The following is a 23,896-nucleotide window of genomic DNA, read 5'->3' on the forward strand; positions in this document are numbered from 1 at the left end:
ATACCCTTTAACTCCTTTTAACTCGCCATTTTAACCTAAATTATGAATTATCAAAAACAGATTATATCTTGTTATTTATCACTACTCTTATATACATGTATTTATCATAGACAACTTTAGAAATGTCCAAACCCACCATTGGCCTCTCAAATGACATAAACTCAAAATATAGCCGGTTGATTTTAAGTTTGTTGCATGTTTTTGACCATTTTGAGTAACTTTTCAAATGAGGCAACAAAATTTTGACGCATGAAAAATGAACAACTTTTGGAAAACAATTTTTTTATATTAAATAAAATGAAATATTTTTTTCGAAATACATAAATAAGATCAACAGATTACAGACAACTAACTTGCGAAAAGAAAAAAAATTAAAAAGTGATTTTTTCTATCGTTTTTTGCACCGTTTCTCGAACATACATGAGGCAACAAACTTTTGACACCTACTGTACGTTCGACTAGTGTAGAGAAAAATGTGAGTATTTCATGCAGGAGGCAGCCAAAATACCGAAAATCAAAATCCCGAAAGCCAAAATCCCGAAAGCCAAAATCCCGAAAGCCAAAATCTCGAACGCCAAAATCCCGAATGTTCAAAATCCTGCAAGGGATGTAATTCTATGGAGGATAATGTGTAGAATAATTCCCCAAGCCACAGAAAACTTCCCTTTGCCTCCAGCAAGCACTAGTGTAATCCTGGGAGTAGCTATGACATTTTTAAGAATTCGGGATTTTGAATTTTGGGATTTTGGCTCATTCGGGATTTTGGCTTTCGGGATTTTGGCATTCGGGATTTTAGCTTTCGGGATTTTGATATTGACCCGTTTTATGCTATCCCATGTTTATTTTGCCCCTGTCGCCCCTGCAGATTTAGGCAAATAAAAAAAAATTTCTTTACAGCATAATTTAGGATACCGTCATCTCTCTACCACATTTTGTATTAAAATTAATTTTTTTTTTAAATTTTAAAAAAAATTTATAATTTATAAATTTATAAAAATTTTTTTTATTTTAACACACAAGAATTACAAGCTGAAAATTTGCTATCAATTAGGGAGTGCTGTGGCGAAGCGTTCCAGTTATTACATTATTTTGTAATATTTTTGTTTGAAAAACTCTTTTAAGCACTTTAAATATGTTTAAACATAATACCAAAAACTTTAAAAAGCTTGCTCGTTACTTTGTCTGTCAAAGAAATATTGCGAAAAATAGCTAACTTTTGGCCTCCTTAATTCAGGCTGCCCCCTTAAATTAAGGATTGCATTATGAGGGTAAGTAATCCAATTTAAAATTCTCAAAACTATTTGAGATAACTCAAATCTATTCAGATAAATCCCCATTCTATGACATATTTAAGTCACGAATTTAATCATTTTGCAAAGATAAGATGCTTTTGCTACTCCTTTTACTAATCACATTTAATAAATTTTTAGACCAAGACATTACTATTTTATAAAACTAATACTGAAGTGAAGTTCACAAAACCATTTGGACCTTCCCTCTAAAAATCTAAAGTTTCGTGTCTTGGATATAGCCTAGCTCTTCCCTATCATATGACTTTATGTTGCTCCTTAATAGGATAAGACTTTTCTGATAAAATTATATCTATGGAAGTTTGAAAGCTTTATGAATTTTTCATATCTTATAAATGTACTTTGTGTACTCCCATTCATGAGGTAAAAACGTTAAAGTTCCACAGATGTGTGGAACTTGAATTCTCACCTGTATTCCATGTTACTCTTGTCTTGCTCCAACTTATGGATTTCGAGGGGAATTCCGTTAGTGCGACTGCTCAATCTCGATAGTCTGTTTCATTAAAACCGCCAAATGTCTTGCTCTAACTTATACATTTTCCCACAGCACGGGCATTTAATGGATTTATGAATGTACCTCTGGAGACTAAGAAAATCTCCAACGGCGCACAGTATTTGCGCGATGTTGGTCGATGGTGGTGTACGATTTGTTGCCCTGGCTCCGTACTAACAACCATTTCCACTCACAATCGATTGAATCATTGATTGTTTGGCCAATTGGCAGTGATAGAGGGGTGTGATTGCCAAAGTGTCGGATGAGTTAAGTCAATTTGTGTCCATCAACTATTTCAAACAATTGGATGGTGAGGTGAACAAAGAACAACGAAATTATCTCAGTGGAGTTCTCAATACGCTCCTCCGTGGCTGGGTGTTCCATGACAAAAAGCCACTCCATTTGTGATTGTGTTCGTGACTCTGGAATATTGTTTTGTTTGGTGCACAAGTAAACTGGACAAGAAATTCACCTTTTTCTGTTCCCTCCGATCTTCGTCCCTTAGAGGGTCTGACTTTGCTAATAAACTTGGTGGGAATTTTCTGTGCAGATAATACCCATGTTTCAAGTGTTTTGAAATAATAAAAGTCTTATCCAAGTGACACAGAAATAAAAAAAAACACACGACAACTGTCTGGACACGGTGAATTAAAAAGTGTGTGATGAGAAAAATTTACTTTCAGACCCATTGTGTTTGAGAGACTTAATTGATATTCAAAAAGAGCTGGAATCTTCCTTAGATGAAATCACCTTGAAACGGGAACATCGTGGCGAAGTACCTCAGTTCCAGCACTGTACAATTCTTAAATGGTAAAAAGAACATTGGCAATTTTCCCTTTACCATGTTCGACCTTTTCTTGTTCCTCAAGCAATTTCCTTACAAAAGCTGTAAGTTTCTTGTTCGCTTTTATTCTGCAATCTCTGCTAATTGCGCCAATCTGGCATGTAATCATTTTTCAATAACTCGGAGTTTTTTGTGCCCTACCATTGCTCTAAGAAATACCTTCGCACGAATTAGAATTATTATTTCATCGACTCGAGATATAAAGGTTTCTATTTCTGTGCCTAGCTAAATGGATTTAAGCTTGTGGCGTAGAAGAAAAATAGCGACAGGCATTTGAATTGAATTATCTCTGGGTGAGAGCATATTGCACTATTACTGTGAATAGTGCATAACAATAGGCCAGCTCAATGGAGTATGTACACTTGCGTTTTTGCTCACTTTGCACCACATGCTTTCATAACATCCGGGGGGGCGAGAGACACTATCATCGACAAGAAACCAAGACATTGTTTCAATTTTTTCCCCTTATCTCACCGCCAAGATCTTATAGCATGGATTTTTTTTAAAAATGTTTATTCTTCCTCTATTGAAAATTTCACAATATCGCAGGTATAAATGAGGTGCATGATAATAAAAAAAAACTGGAATTATCAGACACTTTTCCCATTATTTTCCCAGCAAAATGCTTTAGTTTTTTCATTCATTTTTACTGCCTTTCAGTCCGACTTGTGCTTCCGTTCGCAATAAAATAATGTAAACTACAGCATCATCGGTACATGACTGTGAGATACAGCAGCGAACATTTTTATTAGATTGGCGATAAAAGTTGAAAGGATGATCTCTTTCTCCAATTACACCAGTACTGCCCTAGTTTCAGTTCAGCTCTCTGGTGTCGAAGATCATATTTTTGAATAATTTATTGCAGTAAAGTAAGGTTTAAGGCACTGTTGGAAAAATATTTCTAACAGCAATTGGGTTACCTGAATCTTTGAAATTACTTTTATTACTTCTATGTAGTTCAAAATAATTGAGGGCTTTAATTGATACCAGGTACATTAACACCATGATAATACAATGCCTATAATGCTGACTTTACACTTAAGGTTTTACCATTAATTCATTTTTTTTTATCAAAAATTCTAGCTGACATGTAATGAAAGCTTAAGCCTGGATTTTGAAATCAGTAAGAGTTGAGCATATCATATTCTTAACCATTAAAAAACGACTAGGTCACCATATCATGTTGTAGTTATCCTTTCAAAAAAATTATACAGAAATTAATAGCAAATTCTTATGGGCAGTTCTTGACTAAAATCCGTAAATCGCCAAAACATTTCTTATAGAATATTTTGATAAAATAAGACAATTTAGAGTTGTAAGAACACCTATTGACACTTTTAAGAAAACTCATATCATGATCTATTGAAACCTATTATATTCCACTTTGGGATATGAAATTTGAACACCTGCCCTAATATGAAATGAAAGATTAATAAAAAACGCGTTATATTGCATATATTTTATTAAATTATTTTAAACAAATTTGAATATTTTAACGAAACTGCCAACAAGTCTTTCTTCGATCCTATATCACATGAAAAATAAGTGTGAGGATCACTGAACAAAAATAAATAGCTTTTCGCCTATTTTCAATTACATTAATACATATATAGCCGTGCTTCGTATCAATATTAATTTAAATTTCAGAAATATACATAAAATATTACATTTTTAAATACTTTTAATTTTCCACTCAGTTATGAGATAAGTTTTTAGCTCTTAAATCTCGGGCACTCGATGGGTCAAGTGGTAGAGCACTCGCTCTATGATGCAAGTGTCCCGGGTTCGAATCCCTTTTAGGTCACCCGGAATTTTTCAGGGTTTAAAGGTGTTCGAATTTCATCAAGTGAGCTTCACTGTACTTGATTCCACGAGCATGGGACTGACAACCTCATCCCGTACAAGAAAAAAATAATAATGAATGTCTAGAAATCCCCTTGCGGGAAGGCCTTGATCCTTCATGGAATGTTGGGCCAGCATTATTATTATTATTAGTATTAAATCTTTAATTTTAAAGTCTCAAATTTTTTTCGGTCTTTAACTTACTTTATAAAGTATTATATGCTTTACTTTTAATACACTTTAACTTACCTATACATTTTTAAGTACCCCGAAAATAAAATCGTTTTTTAACTATAGAAAGTTATTTTGTACTCTAAATAGTCAGAAAAACGGATTTCGTTTTTGGGACACCGGCCGGTGTTCCACTCATCCTTAAAGAGTGTTAAGCCAAAGTATCAAATTTCAGAATAATGATACTAAAATAGACTTTTGTGACTTTTTAATCTTGTATTTATTTAATTCTGCTGAAATCACTTCTCAATAATGAGGCTAAAATGGAAATGAAAAGTCTTTAGAGTTTTCTTCAATTTTAGAGCAAATCGCATTTCTGTCGGTTTGTACATTGCTCAGTTTACAACGTTTCGTGAAAACTGTCCATCCAGACGCTTCAACAATCATTTACACCGGGCGGAACTCGAACTCACAACACTGTAACAGTCGAGCCGGGGGTCATACCCCACAAGAGCCGGACGCTCTTACCAATTGCACCCCGGACCCCCTTCTGAAAAATATTAATTTCTATCATTGGAAAGCTTTAATTTTAACGCTAAATATTTAATCTAAATCTTTTAAATTTCTTTACCTCAGAATCCATAATTGATTCATCTAAAGAATGATATCTGTAAATTAAAAGGAAGGGCAAAATCTCCAATCTTTTCAGAATACTTGACACCCTAAAATGTCTTGTGCATTTATTGCTAAGAATACTATCTAGTGGTCTAAATCGTGGGAAAAAGAATTACGATCTCGAAAGCTTAAGCTTCCCATATTTTTTTATCTCCTTATTTACCGGTTTAGTTTTAACCTGGATTAAATATTTTATAAAAACTGGTTAAAAATTGGATAGGAGTAATGCAACTGAATCCCAGGCAAAATCGGTTTACAGTAGACTCTCGCTACAGTAGACTCTCGCTGCAGTAGACTCTCTCTCAATCGGGAATATGGGGCAAAATGTCATCCGGTTTAGCGATAGAATTGAGCGTCAAAGCCTTTGTGAATTCCACAAAAAGCGCTCAATTATAAAGAATCACGATAAAATAGGAAGAACTACAGCGAATTTGATCGAATTAGCTTTATAAATAAACGTGAAAATTGTCAACAAAATTTGTCGCCCGATTGAAAAAGAGCCGATTAAGCGAGAGTCTACTGTAATTCGGCTCCTTTAACATCGGGCTACTTTTTAACTCGGGCAACAGTTAAATATGATCGTTTCAATCACCTCCAACCTCTCAATTCATCTCAATCCCGTCAAGCTTCATTTAATCACCGTGACTGGTTCAGATTGTTCATGCAAACTCCTGGAAGTTACATAAAAAGCATTACAGTGAAATTTTCTTTCCCATAAAGTATTAATAAAATTCTCTCATTCCTGGATGGAAAATGCGCCTAGATAGTGAATGGAAAAGGGGAAAATGCGGAAGTGCAAAATAATGGAAATGGAAGGAAAATCGCATGAATTTTACACCTTTGCATATGCATTTTGACCCATTTGCACACCAATATTGTGCATTATTCCATCAACCTATTTTGCTAGTTGTGCAAAAAAAAATAATTTTCAAGCATTAGAACATTTTGCTATCTTCAATCTCAATTGATTTATTCACGAGCAAATAGCGGAATTTCCATAAAGAACACCATTAGTGGTAGATGGTCTTATCTTGTAAATTGCTTTGTGAATACTCCATAATCTTTTATGCGCACAATAACACTATAGAATAGAGATTATTGCATGAACTTTTATGACAAACCGCAAACAATAAATAAAGTTCTCTCAAATATTGCAAAACTTGAGATTCTTCTTTCCTTACTTTTACAATTCTAATTTCACGGTATTATCCTCGCAAAGAACTCACGAGAACAAATTTTGAAAAAAATGCTAAGAATTGTTATACCACAGCCGCAGATGTATGTTTAATGAATGTTTCAAATAGATAAATTTCAATTATTCAGATCATGTTTACTTAAAACACCTGATTAAGCATGACGCACGATTATCAACTGAAACATCTGCTTGTAAAATTTTCTTCACACTGTTTAACACTCATTCATCGTCTTTAGTGAGATAGAAATGCTAAAGACAAGAAGTCATAAATTCCGTGCAATTATTATTTTTTTCTCTAACAAAAGCACGATATATTGTTCTTCTATAAAACTGTTTAAATTTAGAGATCAAAAATATGTCGAATAAATACAGATGCTGTTGGTAGAACTATTTCATGAATATGTTATATTTTGAAAAGTCTGCATGAAAATACCGTGTACATTTTTGTATTAATACTGCATTTGAGAACATTTCTCATGTGCAAATAATTCACATGGCTTCTGGAGAGAATTTTCTGGGAACCCCAACAAGTGCAGTATTCTGAAAAGACTTCTCAATATTCAAAATATTTGCATATCTTTGTCGAAATGGAGCGCACATCACTCGACGAAAAATACAAAACTGAGATTTTATGAACTCTTTAAAATATTAATTTAGGACTGCAAAGATGATTTAAAAAATTACCTAAGAAATTTATGCTTCATTTGCTTTTGAGTTTGAACTGAATCTATAAGCTTTGTGAGATAATTATTAAAAGATTTTAAGGATCTTATAATAGATAATACTATTATGTTGCTCCAACTAAATGGAGTAACAATGAAGACAATTTATGACCGATTTTGATGTTCATGAGTATTTTGTAAAAGTTATGCTTATTCATTGTCAGAATTGGGCAACGGAGCCACTTAATACCATCTTAATGGTACCTTAACCAATTAGTGACTATTTTTATAATACTGTAATGATTGAGAGGTGAGGGTGTATCCCCTCGAATCGTAACAATACATAAAATATAAATGAACCCATTCTTTACCATGGTATTATACATCATACGCAAATTGAGTGATTTTAGATGATTTATTCCTCGGAAATTTTTATGCGAATTGCTGTCGCAAATGGATTTTTAGTAACTTTAGTTCTTCAATTACTTGGGAAAAATAGTCCGATAGAGATGAAAATACAATTTGTTACATACATACAAGGAAAAAAATACAAGGAAAAAAATCACAAAATATGAACATTATATCAAGTATTTCTGGTACATTGAATGAATGGGTTAATAGATTTTGGATAATGGTGGTATTTCAATGAAAAAAAAATCTTTCTGTTGATAATGTTTTAGTACATGGTTATTCTCATGTGCTTCTGCATTATCGACATTTTTTTTGTTTTAATTCCTATCACGACTGTTTTTCCCAGTTCTCGCTGAGTGCCAAAATCACCAAAAAGTCGAAACACAAAAAAAAATATAATCCAGAAGCACATGAGATCAGAAATGTACTAAAAACTGTTTTAGTACATTGTTTATTAAAAAAAAACACTGTTTATTTTGTCAAAGTAAACACTGTTTGTGATCTTTTAGAAAAATGTCATGAAATCAAAATTCAGATCACTTTATTTCTCAAACGTTTCGCCATATCTATCGACCTCATTTGTACACTTCTTCTTTCGAACATCACAATACAGTAGAAGTAGAGCCTCGCTATAGGCCATCGCTCTATAATCCACAATTTATCGACCGTTGATTTCAAAACACTGATTTTAAGTTAGGTTATGTTTTTTTTAGTACGCGACATGCAATGTTGTCATATTTATTTTAATATTTTTGGCAAACTTTATTGAGTAGTTGTGATAATTGTGATCCATAATGAAGAGAGCGAGGACAAGTACCACAATCGCAAAGAAATTGGAAGCCGTCGAGCAATTTCAATACCAAAAGTCGTTGATAATTTTAAAAAATGACATGGACTATAGTGCGACCCAAGTGTCAAATCTGGAACCAAATATGGCCTATAGCGGGGCTCTACTGAAATGTCAACTTAGTTTACAATTTTCAGTGCTAACCAAAAAGAGTGTCAAGGGCATTACCTTACAAATTAGATTTCTTACTGCTTAAAATTCCCTTTTTAAATTGCAACTGACCAGTGTACTTTGATCTTTTTACTGATCAATACTGACTTCAATTTCACTTAGCAAAACTATTTTCTTACTAATCAATCTCGCATTTACTGACAAAATTAATCTAATTTTTCTATTTCTCATAAATCGAATAATTGTGATTTAATTATAATGAAATGATGAAAGTTTTATTTCCGAGTGATATTGAATATCTCTATTGAAAATAAAGTTTATATTTCTGAGAATTGTATTTTTCTCACATAAAATTTACTTTTCATTGAAAAAAAAAGTTTTTTACTATGAATATTTTATCTATGTTGATATTATAAATTCATCCTATAGTTTTTTATTTTATTTTTCTTCATTTATTATTTCTTATTACTTATTATTATTAATATTATTATTACTGTGAATGTTGCCCTCTTCTTAAAAGGACAAATATAAGGGAACGTAACATCATTTTCGTCAGAAAACAACCCCATATTCTCATTTGTCTAGCTTTCATTTGATATTAATTGACTTTTTCGGAACAGAAGGAGTACTTAATTAGACTTTACGACTTGCCCAATTTAATAAAACTACAAAAATCAAATCTTATTACATAAATTTTAATTTATAAATTGTCTTTTTATAGATATTGCTTAAGTTAACCTACAACAATTAAAGTTACAAATAAGCAATTGTTAAAATTTATACTTAACGACTTAATGACAAAAGACCGGTCACGTATGTACAAATAATTTATTACCGCTTAAGACTTTTTAATGGTTAAATCTTAAAATATTATGCAAAAGTAAAATAATTTCTTCTTTGAATGTTTTGGAGTCTCATTACCTTAAGAGCTACGTTACGTGGGTTACGGAGACAAAAACCAGGATATTTTCACAAAATCTTGTTCAAATTCAAAGAGAGAGCAGTATAATAATCAGCTTTTTCTTTAACCTGTTGCTGTTCTGGAGCTTAAATGGCAAGAAATACTAGAAATATCAATTCTGGCCCTTCGGTGACCCCCTCCCCTCCAAAACCATTTTTTTTTGGGTTTTCTCGAAAATGGCTATACACGGTTTCTTTTATTTCCGAATATGTTTTGAAAGTAGTCCACGCGAACATTTCGTCGATTTCGTCCATTGACACGACCGGAAATTTTTCAAAATCAAATTTAATTTTTGAGGGCCTGTTCCTCAACTGATTTGCTTAAATTTAGAAAGTAAAACGCAAGTAAACTTTTATGGACAAGAAAACCGCGTGAAAAGATAATTCATGGAAAGATCTATCTCAGACTTTGAGCATCCTCCAAAACTGGGACGCTTCGTCATGTCTTTTTCAACGTACCGGTAGATTCGGGTGATTTTTACCCCTGCTTTTAGTAGGAGTTTCTCTAATTCTAGTACTTAAGGAGGGTCTTTACTGGTCGGAACTATAATAGTAGATTGAGATCGTTAAGTACTTAGTAGAATTCATGAAAAGTTCACGAAAAACAGGGGTGCAAAGTCACTCTCGGAGTATAAAGTCATCCTAGTTTTCGGTAATAAAAATTGTTTTAATTCACTACATACACCAATTCAATTAGCAAATTATTAAACTTGTATTTGAACGAAGAATTTTTAAAAATAATGATATTTGGAATTTCAGAAGAATTTTATATCAAAAAATAATTTTTAGCATATTTTAGATCACGTTTCGTCTTATAAAATAAATTGTGATGAAATGAAACAAAATATCATTACTTCATCAGCTTAGCAATTTTTTGGCTTCTTTTACCTTAAGATGAATCTACTCGTGGTCGTGATTTTATCCATTGCAAAGTAAGTTTTATCCAAAAAGGTCTTCGAAAATCACGTCGAAAATTACTGAATTTAAAATTTTTTTAATGAAAATTACAGAACGTATGGTTTTTAGTCTTCATGATCCACGTAATCCCTGTTATTTAGAATTTGATCTATTTATTGATTAAAAGGTAGACCTGTCCCACAAAACTTGTTTTAAATTATTTAAATTGATCTAAAGCGTAAAAATATTTTCAAATTCAAATATTTGTTGGAATTGAATTAATGTTTTTGCTATTTAAACACTTTTCTGTGAGCCATGTCAACCTCTTTATCAATATCAAATTCTAAATCTTAATTGGTTTAGAGACACAAATCACACATTTGAACGGTCATTAGAGACAATTAATGTGAATCGCATTAAAATTTTAACGAGCATATGTGATAACACCGTGAAATATTGATTTTATGATAAATTTTTGATATATTTCCAATGATTTTCAAAATACAGAGCTGTAAAGTGACTTTTTAAAGTATAAAAAGTACACTATATCCTTTCTATTAAATTATCCTACACATTTTTTGATATCCCTTAATCAATTCCACAAGGTGTTAAATTGATAATCTCAGAAAATATTAGATGAGATCATATATTCTGTCACTAGAAGAGGTTGAAAGTTTGGAGTGGTATATCTCAGCTCCTGATGAACATAATTGGATGAGTGAACTATTGTTGGAAAGCTTGGTTCATTAGCTTTTAGAATCTGGTATACTTAATCTGCTATGGATAAACCATGGTCATCCAGAACCATTTATGTCGAAGAAAACACTTTTTGCAACGTCTTTTTTGGCCATCTACTGCTGGGACCAGGAGTGACCCACTTTTCTCGCACTTGGACTGTTCGTTAGAGGAACTCAAAGGGTATAATTCGTAGAAGAAACTTTTTTTTTGGACATCTTACTTTTTTTATTCATCGACTTTTGCAAGAATTTTGATGTGTTAAACGCAAGGAAAAAATTACAGAAATCCTAAAAGAGTGGTTTCTGGAGGGGAAGGATAGACGTGGGGATGAAATTGATGTGATATTTGGATTACTTGGATCAACTTATGGGGGAGTACTTAGAACATTCCAAGTCGATATCTTCATTAGTTTGTCCAGAAAATGAGATAGAAGGATTTCTGTCATTTTTTTCTATGCGTATAAAATGTTAAAATTCTTGCAAAAGTGGATGAATAAAAAAAAGTAAGATGTCCAAAAAAAAAGTTTCTTCCACAAATTGTACCTTTTGAGTTCCTCCAACAAACAGTCCATGTGCGAGAAAAGTGGGTCACTCCTGGTCCCAGAAGTAGATGGCCAAAAAAGACGTTGCAAAAAATGTCTTCTTCGACATAAATGGTTCTGGATGACCATGGTTTATCCATAGCAGATTAAGTGTACCCGATTCTAAAAGCTTATGAACCAATCTTTCCAACAATAGTTCACTCATCCAATTATGTTCATCCGGAGCTGAGATATACCACTCCAAACTTTCAACCTCTTCTACTGACAGAATATATGATCTCATCCAATATTATTAAAATGAATCCTATAGAAGAGACTGGGGCAAAAAGTTACAAAATGTATACATAATCTTTATCGCTGATTAAAATAAGGCTCGAAAAATTTGTATTTAGAACATTTCATTAGGAAATTTGCAGCTCTATAGTTTTGCAGAACAAGCAAATTACGCATTTAAACCGAGACAATATTAACGTGAATAGCATTAAAATTTTAATGAGCATATGCGGTAACACCGTTAAAATTGTGATTTTATGAAAAAGATAATCTAATTTCTTTAATTATTTGCAAAAAACATGAAAAAACATATTATAAATCAATTATGTTCTGTCAAAATACTTTAAAAAAATCTTAGGTAATCTTAGCTTAGATCTTATGTAACAAAATAAAATATCGCATCAACATTTCTCTACTTCATGAGCATTTCATTATTTTTTTCAAAGAAGGTTTATCATTAAAAAACATATTGGCTGTATAATAACTTTTACTATCATCTTCAAATTCTCTTTGTTTCATTAATCAAATGAAACCGCTAATTAAAATTCTGTGTGCTTCATTGATTTTCACTAAATCCTCAATAATGCATCACAGGGGCTGTGACCTTTTGCGCCTATAAGCAGATAATGTAATTTCGTTGAACAATCATCAATTTATTGAAAATTGCGAGCAGCATTAATCGAATAATTGCAATACCGCGTTTCATAGCAACTAATTTCGCAGAAGAGCTACGCATCGTAGGAAAATTGAGGTGAATCACACAATGATGTGAGCTAAAATTCACATAGAAGGTAATCCTCCTCTTGTAATAAAGAAAAAAGAAAAATTGAACTTTTTTCATGATGATTTTATGATTCAGAGTGGCAAAGTTTAGAGACAAATATTATATTCATTTAACCTTCATGCAATTCGATTTCACTTATAGAAAAATTTTCTCTTTTTGTCTAAGTTGACGAAGAATATTTTCCGTTTCATGTTTTGCTTTTTTTATATTATTTTATTCTCCAAATTCCTTCCGAGTATTTCCAGTGAAATTATATAGTAATTTTAAGAGGTATTGAGAGACACGGCCATGTGCTTTTTGATCACTTCTGGAGTCACTGACATGGAGCAAAATGGCTTGAAAAAATTATTTTGTTATTTTTTTTGTGTAATTTGAAAGAGCCAAAAATAATTTTATGCTTTACGGTTAATTTAATGCCATCAGTGTAATGTACAAGACGATGAAATAGATTTTAAAAGAAAATTGCAACAGCAGGAGAAATTATTGATGTTCGTGAATGACGTGCATGATGGGAATATTAGAGGTCTATTATAAAATATAGAAATAGAGAAGAAAGAGATTTGCAATATATTTTATTTATAAATAAATTTCAATTGAAGAAAAATCAGAAAATTGCCGAAGAAAGTCATTCAATTTTTTTTCCCTCAACACTTTTCTGGGCTTGGGATTGTTTTTAATTGAATTAGCATGTTTCTTGTTGGCGCTTTCTTGTGGGCTGCAACACCAAATATGGAGCATCTGTTCCATCATCCAACATTTTGAAAGAACATTTTGCTCATAGTGTTTTTGCTTGAGTTGTGTACATCCATCTCATTGAGAGGAATGACCGCAAAATCATCTCTTTCAGCTTCCAATCAATGTACTCATCTTATGTTGATTTCAAAAGCAGCAATTGTTGCTTGTGAAGGCGTCTCTACTTTTTTTTTCGTAATTTACAGTTTAAAAAAAATCGATGGCAAAGTGCCTGAGCTTTGCGAAATGCTCAAATCCATATCTTATTAGACATAGGTGAAGGCTATAGGCTTCGCACATACTCTTCGAACACTTCGTATTGTTTTCCATATTCCTTGAATGAATCTGTCCTATGGCAATATACTGTCAAGTGTGCTAAACCGGGTGCTTCGCTATGTGGATCGTTTATGACTACGCTAACTAAATAATCCACTTAAAATAATATTTTTAATATAACAATTCAACTTTGAGAAAAAGCAAAAATAATATTTTTATCCATTATTTTAATACACCAGTCTTGGGCCATACATTTTCTAAAACAAATAGGTCAAATTCATTGTATCTGGGAAAAATATGAAGTGTTCGAAGCCAGAGTGTGTGCAAAGCGTAAAAGTCTTTCCCTAATAAGGGATGATGAATAGATTACGGTAGAATTTGAAATTCCGGATAGCGCGAAATTCTGGACAAACCAAATTATTGTTCAAAGGGTTCAAAGTATCCTTGAATTGCATAATTACAAAATTAACCAGATTATCAAAATCAGAATTTCGAAAGCTGTCAATCCGGAAGTTCGCGTTGTCCGAAATTTCACAATGTCCGGAATTCCAAATTTCACCCTACCATCCCTAGCGTCTACTATCCATATTCTGTGGGTCTTAAATGCAATTCCCAATAGTTTGATCGTTATGGAAGCAATTTTTCCAGAATGACTCTGAAATTCCCCACCAACTACCCAAAAATTAAACTTTAAATGAGAATTCACTGTGCAACAATTTTGAACTTTTTTTTTGTCCCTGGGTTCTCATGCTATTTTTTCTATTGCTAGGGTCAAATGATTTACGACAATACTTATCATTTTGATTTCATTTGGATTTTGCGCCTGGAATCTATGCAAAACCGTTTTTGCCGTTTTTAGATACTTGGGTGCCTATATCTCCGATTCTGCTGAACCGATTTATTTCTCACTATGGAATAATTTGGTCTCCTTTACATGCCCGAAAAATCCTCTGAACAGATGAAGTTCGTACAACTGACACCAGGGGCGCTGTAGTCTCAAATATGTCAGAAAACATGAAAAAATCGTACTTTTTAGCAACTTTAATCAAAAATATCTCGAAAACTAAAACTCTAACTAACAATCTGTTTTATGGGTTTGATAGAGAATTTAATCAGCTATATTTTCGTCCATGTACAACTTTTCTCTCAGATTGTTTTTTAACCTCAATATTGAGGTTCAAACGAAAAACGAGCACTCAGCCAACTAAAGAAAAACTTAGCTAAAAAATTAGTCGTGATAGGAATTAAAACAAAAAAAAATGTCGATAATGCAGAAGCGCATGAGAATAACCATGTACTAAAAAATTATGGCAAAAAAACAAACGAGCAGTAAAAAGTTCTAAATGTGCAGTAAAAAATTAAAAATGAGCAGTAAAATATCTAATTATGATCAGTAAAAACCTTAAATCTTTGCAAAAATGGACCTAATTTATATTATTTAATATTTAAAATAGTTAAATATATAGTGTAAAGCCCTTTATTTTCCCTTTGCCAAAATTTGGACGATAATATCACTGTTTCAAATTTTTTTGTTACTGATCAATTTTAACTTTTTACTGCTCATCTATTCAATGCCAAAAATTATCAACAGAAAGATTTTCTCTTTTAATTTTTTTTTCATTGAAATACCATCATTATCCAAAATCTATTAACCCATTCAGTCAATGTACCAAAAATACTTGAGATAGAATGTTCATTCATATTTTGGGATTAGTTTCCTACTGATTAATAGATGATTTTTTTGAAAAGAAAAAAATTTTATCTATTATGGGGGCGCGGGAAGCCCCTGTCAAACACAAGTTTTAACGGTCAACGAATTTAAATTCTGTACATTAATTCACTATAAACTCTATTGCTTCAGATAGAGTAACTATCCAAGAAAACAAATTGGCAACCAGAATTCAAATCAGGAAAGAGTAAAGAGGCCAATTTTAACAAATTCGACGGTATGTATGTCGAATTTTCCGTCCGCCATTTTGAGCAAAAATTTATTATTTATTGTTATTGTTATTTAAAACAATAACAAAAGGTATTTTCATCTCTGTCGGACTATTTTTCCCAAGTAATTGAAAAACTAAAGTTACTAAAAATCCATTCCCGACAGCAATTCGAGTATCAGTTGCCCAGGAATAAATCATCTAAAATCACTCAATTTGCGTATGATCCGTATGATGTATAATACCATGGTAAGGAATCGGTTAAGCACAATTATTACATTAGGCAATGTCATTATTATTATTATTTGTAGAAAACAAGTTGCTTACCAAATATGTGATAATGAGACAATCCAAATAACACGTCACAAAGGATTACGATTACACATTTCTATATTACATGTTCTTCTTACTTTGTTTGCAGCAAAAAATCGTGGTATAAACGTAACCTAAAACTGTGTAGTTTTAAGGGTTAGTTTTACAATTGAGCTTAAATTTATCCCTATCGCTTGAGATATGAACTTTTTATAGGCTTTTAAACATTTTATCTTGACAAACCAAAAGAATATTCATATTTGGAAAAAATGTCCCTTAGATAAAATATAAAATGTTTAATTTAATTCGAAAACTCCATGTTGCTATCTACAACTGCTTGGCTCTTAGTACTGGTGGCAACTAGGTGGACAGATAGACGAATAAGGTCACGTTAATTTTCATAAATCATTTGACTCGTGAAGAAGTGTTCAAAAATTCATCCCTACAGGACTAAAGTTGCAAATTTTCAAAGGTAAAAAAATCTAAAGATAATATACAATAAAAATGATCCTTTTGTGGAGTTCGAGCAACAAAAAAAAGGCGAGGATTTCGCCACCTCCCTAAAACAGACACAACGCCACAACTCTCTGAGTCATTTGCTTTAATCTCATCTTGGTCTGCAAATGTGAAAAATCAACAAGTGAAACACCTTTAGGTGCCATGTTTTACATCATCATTTCTGCCCTATTTCGTGCGGAACAATGTGCTAAATCGTACAGAAATTCCATAACTAAAATATTCTATTGTGTTCACCTTATCAATGTTTGTCTTTCTTTTTCCGCATCTGGTGTTACCAATTTCCCGCCACAATTCCTTCCCTCTCTTTGTCTTTTGCATTCAGACTGGAATCCCCTGAGTATTTTCTTCTTGTTCTGATGCGCACCATCCAGGAAAAATAGGACAGAACTGATGGATGAGCTTTTAGGGCTTTTAGAGAGAAAATTATAAAGTCAAACTGATGCGAAAGAAAGAACATTTTTGTACTATTTTACTTTGCAGAAGATTTATGGACAAAGAAATAAATTGACATTTTTGGAAGCCACCCACTTTTGTTCTTTCCTTCTTTATTGGTATTTATAGTCATTGACAAAGTTAAAAAAATTTTCAATGAAAAGTCGTTAATAAAGTACATTCAAAAGCAGCAGACAAGATTGTACAAAATTCCGTTTTGTTTGATTATGGTGAATTGCCGCGTTTGATTGCAGTCTGTTGCATCGAATGGAATGAAGCGTATTACTTTTCTCCTCCAGAGCTCAAATTGATGAAAAATCGTGGAAAATCGATTAAGGAAAAGGATAAAAAAGCCACGGAGTAAATTAAATTTGGTGCTTTTAGTGTTTTGCCTTGATAAATTCGCCACTGAATGAATTAGGAAAAGTTACTATTATTAATTTAAGAAGAAATACTTATTTTCTGTGCTTTAGTGAAAGAGATTATTGTGTCAGGATAGGAGTGAAACTTAGAAGAAGCTGATAGCTAAAAGAGGTATTAGTTCAAAATAATCCCGCACTCACCATTATAAATTTAGTGAAGCATACTGTCTTGAGAGATTTCTTTCTCCATGTTTAAAAGTTCTTCAGAACTCAATGAGGGAGCTTTTATCTTGATTTATGAATAAGCTTTGATATTTTTGCCATCAGTGAAAGATACTCACTTATTGATAAACTCTCCTGAATTAACAAAAGGGTTCTGTCTTTTCTTTAAAAAAAAAATCACGTAAAAACAATTTTTCCCTATTGTGCTATTTTTAGCGAAAAGACTACCTCAAGTGAGTCCTTTTTGCAAGCTTAGTAGCTTTTATCTGAAAATAATCTGTTTAAAAATAAATTCATCGCTTGAACATCCTGTATAATAGCGAAAATGCAAAAGATTTTTTCTATTCAATTTAAAATCAACTGTTTGAGAAAAAAATCCTATTTCTGAGGCTTTCATTGTTTAGTAAAATAGCATGCCTAACGGCGTTATCACACTTGCACATTAAAATTTTAATGTGATGCACAATAATTCTCGCTGGTGAGAGTCCAAATATGTTATTTGTGTCTGAGTCACTTAATATTTGGGGTTTTTCTATTTATTGATAAAGAAGTGGACTTGGCCTGCAAAAATAAGTTTAAATTTACCTAAAGCATAAATATTTTTTACATTAAAAAATTAAAGAGAAAATCGCAATAATTTTTCGCATTAATGCTATAAATCAATTTATATCAAATTTTGCGGGCCAAGTCTACCTTTTTATCAACAAATAGATCAAATTTTGAATATAAAATGATTCAAACACACAAATTACACATTTAGACTCTTACCAGCGACAATTAATGTGAATCATATTAAAATTTTAATGTGCAAGTGTGATAACACAGTAAGATAAATTGCTTACGCGAGATATTTAAGGTTCTTTGAAAATGGGAAACTGCGTAAATTTGTAAAAGCGATAAGTTTTAGAAGAGATACATTCGAAATGTAATCTAAATTCTCTTCTTGACTACTTCTAAATGGATTTATTTCGAAATGCACCTAACTGAACCGGTGAGTCTCAGAAAACCCTCTAGTGGTTTGATCCTGAGATAAATTCTCTCCACTTTCTGTAATAATTTCTCCAAGTGTGTCTTGACTAAAATAGAAAATCTGTCATGATTTACATTTTATTTAAAAACGCTTCGAAATTTTGCAATAAAAAATATATTTATTTAAAAAGTGACAAATTTTATTAAAATTTCTAATGATGAACAATTCAAAGATAAAAGGACATGAAATATCTATCCTATTCTCTTCTATACCAAAGACAGCCTATCAGAGGATTTTGGTCTGATATTCTTGCTAATTTAAAAAAAAAAATATATCGTAGTTTCTTTTATAATGTGTATTTATAAAATTCAGAATTTTTCATATATTATACGTAGAGATTCCTAATGGTTAATTGAATAAACATTTCAATATGATATCGTGTAAATAAAATTTACAGTATTAAATGAACAAGTGCGACATTAGACATTTTACAAGTTTCTTTTCTAAAAAGAAAATAAAACAAATAAAAGGAAATAAAAAAGTAAACCAAACACGAATGATTTAGAGTAATCTTCAATGTCAACATATTCGAACATAACCAAGCAGAGCTTTCAAAGATGTTAATTTTGTGCACCGAAAGATAAGTAAACTGGATTGAACCGTATTGAAGCTTTATGCGAAACTTTTATTTCAAAATGGAGATTTCGAATCAAAATTTCCCCTTTAAATCTATGAGGTTTATATTTATTCGAAATAAAAATTCTTTACTAATCTTTGTCCTTGATTATTTTGATTTATTTTTCGGACATAAAATCTTCTCTGAATAGCTTTATTTTCGAAATCTTTTCGGAAATCTATATTTTTTTCCGAAGTAACAGTTAGTAATAGAGGCTATATTAGCAAAAAATCGTTCAGTGGGATACATTTCATGCAAATGAATATCTGTCTTCTAAAATGTTAATCACTAGACATATTAAATTACTTATATATGATGTTTATTCAAAATTCTGTCTAAGCAAAACTTCTTGATTTTCTTTTTAACCAAGACACTTGGATAGATTATAAAAGATGGCAGGAAGTCCTTATCTCAGGAACGAACCATTGGGAGAAGTTTTTCAAGAAAAACCAGGTACACAATGGGGCGTCTTCTATACGGGGGATTTCGAAATGCACCCCACTGTGCTATGCACCGGTGAGTCTCGTGAAATCTCCCTTAGTGGTTCGTTCCTGAGATAAATTTTCTCCACCCTCTGTTATAAATTCTACAAGTGTGATCTAACTAAAATAAATAGTCTGGAAGACTTTCTATTTTATTTCGAAACGTTTAGAACGTCAATCACACAATGTTTTACAATCAAAAATTTGTTAAAGAGTGATAAAGTTAATAATTATGCCTAATGACGAACACTTTATAGGGAAGAGGAGATGGGGCACCCATCCTCTATATAAAACCCGTCCTACCGTAAGGTTTTTATGACAATATTGTTGCTAAATTAAGAAAATATCCTAAGTTTTTATTTTTCGATAAATCAACTTTATTCATATACATAAGGGTCTCTAAGTTCCTAGAAATTAGTTGAATATCGCTTTTCAGCTGACAAATTCCATAACTACACAAGGACGTCTGTTTAACAATTCGATCATATTCTAATGAAGATTAAACGATACATTCAGAAAAGTGATCGATATCGTGTCCCTATTTCGCCTGCTTTTCGACTCTTGATAACTTTGAAAATAGTTCACGAGAAAAACATCTCTTGAAAAAAAAAAATATTTAAAATCGCTTAAAATGTCAAAATATTCGAACATAAACAAATGGAGCTTTAGAAGAGGGAGATTTTAGGCGCCGAAAGATAGGCAAAATGCACCGGTCTATACCTCAGTGAGGGATTTTTGTGTCAAAATGGCGGTTTCGAAATAAAATCCCCCCGTTTAGATGCTCCCTGGAGGTGCATTTCGAAATACCTTGGTTTTTCGAATGAAACATTTGAATGGGATTTAAACTCTTGTGACAAATATATATGATCGGTCCTTTCCCGGCTTAACTATTTCTTGTACATATCATCAGTAAGCAGAAACAGAAGGAAACACAGCCTGAATTAGAGACCATTTTAGAATTTATTAATGAATAATTCACTGCAACACTGAAAACCTTGCAAGTCTTAAAAACGCTTCACTTTCGAACATAAAATAACCGATTGTTAATGCACAAATTTTCGAACATAGGACTTAATTTGGCGTTCTTTTAATTCGAAAGAGTGATTTCGAATCAAAATGCCCTTCTCGATATGGGACTTTTTCATTTGAACAAGACAATTTTTGAAAAATACCTGTTATACCACCATATTGTTTTCAATTCGCAAAAAAATAGATTCTCGTCAGTAAATTAAAAAAATCTTTTCTTTTCCTATTTTCCAGATTAAAAGTACCTCCGGATCCAAGGATCGCGTCATTCTCTCTGCCTCATCATGACTTGGCACTGGTGGTCTCACTGGTTCTGGATTACACTGACGCTCTCGGCCCTATCTCATGCCATGCCTATGAGTTCCGTCACGAGCGACACACACCTGGCTCAACTCAAGGTACTGGAAGCGCGTGAGAAGATGTACACCAAGCGGGAACCCCTGAAGTTCCCTTTGGCAGCCCAAACAGACGGAGATGAGGAGCTTTTTGGTGTCGATCGCGCCTTTGCGGCTGTGGAAGTCTCTGATGGGGGAAGATTCAACTGGATCTCGTCGAATTCGCCAGAAAAGGACAAGTCAATTAAGCGTCCAGAGAATTCCACATTCGAGATCAATCTGATGGATGGGAATTCCAGCAGCTCTGAATCCAATGTCAGCAGAGCAAATGCGACTGAAGAAAAATCTTCAGAGATTTCGAATAAGACTCGAGAAGACCATCCTGAAGATTCAATGAGTAGCATCGATGCAAGTGAAGATGCAAAGACAGATGATAATAGAACAGAAAGTGATACAGTACGTCCAGAACTGGGCATAGTTCAGAATGATACGGTGGATATGGAAGTGGAATTGCAGGAGAATGATACGATAGAGGTGGATCGATTGGGACGGAAATCCAAAGTATTGACAGAGTACACAGATGATCTCAGAATAGCCAATCTTACCACGGAGACGAAGAACCTTCTGGCACGATCTGCTGCCTCCTCGGTTACTTCTGTTAATGACGATGAGCTGGGCAGTGAATTGTCTGTCCATGCTTTTTCTGCCCAACACTCCCCGTCCCTCAATGTCGGAGCTATTTCTGGAATTTGCTTAGCTGTAATGTTCCTGTTTGTTAGTGCAGGATTCGCCGGGATGCTGCTCTATCGAAGACGCTACATCAACAAACCACAGACCCTCAGTGAACCAGACTCCAGTGGATATATAGACGACAGTACAATAAGAGTAAGATCTCTAAACTTCCAATTAATTAAAAAAAAAACATTACAAAAAAAAATCTTCTTGATTCCAGGACAATTCAGACGAGATGTACAGCCTCGACAATGACTCCTTCCTCAATTCTCTGGAGGCAATGACGATCCAGAACTACTGGACGGACAATGTGAAACACACAAAATTGTAATTTTCATTGGAATTGATTGTAACTCCTCAAGTTAATTCTGACAAAAAAGCAAGGTATAAAGACATGTTCTAAGGTTTAGAGTAGCAAAAGAATAAAAAGGATCTTAATAATATCTTAGGAATTAAGTACAATTTGAATGTAATTTCCTCTAGCGTCCATTGATCCTTAATCTAATTTTTAAGTTTAGACTTGAACAAAACTCATGGCAGCATAAATAGGATTTTTCTTTTAAAAAAAAAATTTGTGATAAATGTTAGAGTTTCCGTTCAAATTGGAGATAATTAAACTCTTGCAGTGGATCTACCTATTTATACAATAAAATAATAGAATTAATATTGCTGTAGCAAACCGTCCTTTTTTCTTTCATCACACAACTTCCATGAAATTCAATAGATGTAACATAAAAAAAAAAACATATTTATAATGTTATAAGAAGCAAAATGTAAAAATAAATGTGAAACATCCTGAAATGTCGTTTATTTTAAATTGAATTATCCTGCGATTTTGGAATCCGTTAAAGAACAAAAAACCATCACAGAGCAACGCACGTTTGCAATGGAGATGACATATTTAGATTTATTGCTTCGTTAAAATTTTAAATGAAAATCGATACTACGTCGAAACTAAAAAATAATTACCCCGAATTTGAGTCTTGCTATTTAGAGATGTTTGGTAACTTAAAGCTAATATAAGTTTAAGTTTATGGAAAAAACTACGACAAATAGGATGCAATCCTTTTCAAATTGAGTGGCAGGCAATAAAGAAAAATAAAGAAAAAGAAAAAGAGATGAAGAAGAGATGATGAAGCAAAACTATTAGTGAAAAACCCCAGTCTGGAAATGCCTTTGAATTCTCAAACAAGAGTCTCGATCCTCACGGGGAAGCTGTATAAAACAACTCCTTTAACCCTCTATCAGGTAAGACATAAGACCGTCTCAAGACGATCATTCTATAAATCGCTTTTACTGCGGTAATATTACTTTTTCGAAGTTAAAATATCTACAAATAGAAACTAATGCTTCCGAAAGAGATGAAAATATGCTAATAGGTCTGAATCTGAAGTCAGACGGTGAAATGGGGTTCGATATCTTAGAAATTGGAACAACTAATGCCCTAGACACACTTACGACTAAAGTCCATAGACGACTAAGCTCCTTCATAACCAAGTCAGTTCCTGACACATTACAAACGAGGCTTAACATTCACTGGTCTCCACAAAACATAGAATTTAAGGGTTTTTATTCAGATATTTTTATTGTAATATACATGTACTATATTTAAAATGAAACTATTTGTGAAGTTGTATCTCAGTTCACGTACAATAATTATTGTTAATTGCAATTATTTGTGAGGTGGAAGCTATTTTGCGACTTAGCCAAATTTCTGCGATTCTAGTAAATAATTCTTGTTGTTATGCGTGAATTGTGAAGTAAATTTACAAATTTCATTTTCAAAGGAGATTAGTCCAAAGTTATGTTTTGTGAGTCGCAGTGAATGTTAAGCCTCGTTTGTAGTATGTCAGGAACTGAATTTGCTATGAACGAGCTTAGGCGTCTCTGGACTTTAATCGCAATTGTGTCTAGGGCATAAGACAGTTTTCTAGGGATCTGGAAATGAAGAGGTCATTATAATGTGATTGAAAACATCAGTGAGTACCGCTGGTAGTACGGGGACGACACTTTTAAGGGGTGACATGGGTCTCAGGTCAAAAAAATCAATTTGTTTCTTATTTATTTTTTATTTTATAGTATAATATTTGAAAAATATTTTCTAAAAATTTCAAGTCAATCGGAGTAAA

At 32.7% G+C, this 23,896-nt stretch overlaps 1 protein-coding gene across 2 annotated transcripts in view; it reads left to right on the plus strand.

The window, feature by feature from the left end:
• Nucleotides 1-22,568, plus strand: part of LOC129808178 (uncharacterized) — a 31,102-nt gene extending 8,534 nt beyond the window's left edge. Inside the window, exons 1-3 of one of the 2 annotated variants that reach the window (XM_055857946.1) lie at nt 1,919-2,613; nt 20,935-21,920; nt 21,988-22,568. In XM_055857946.1, the coding sequence (XP_055713921.1) occupies nt 20,985-21,920; nt 21,988-22,098 (1,047 nt within the window). In that variant the 5' untranslated portion in view covers nt 1,919-2,613; nt 20,935-20,984 and the 3' untranslated portion in view covers nt 22,099-22,568. Of the gene's footprint in view, nt 1-1,918; nt 2,614-20,934; nt 21,921-21,987 lie in introns of those variants that run through there. The other variant, XM_055857945.1, reaches the window with a different exon arrangement.
• The last annotated feature ends 1,328 nt before the right edge of the window (nt 22,569-23,896 follow it).

Source organism: Phlebotomus papatasi, chromosome 3, assembly GCF_024763615.1.
Source record: "Phlebotomus papatasi isolate M1 chromosome 3, Ppap_2.1, whole genome shotgun sequence".
NCBI classification, from domain to species: Eukaryota; Metazoa; Arthropoda; class Insecta; order Diptera; family Psychodidae; genus Phlebotomus; species Phlebotomus papatasi.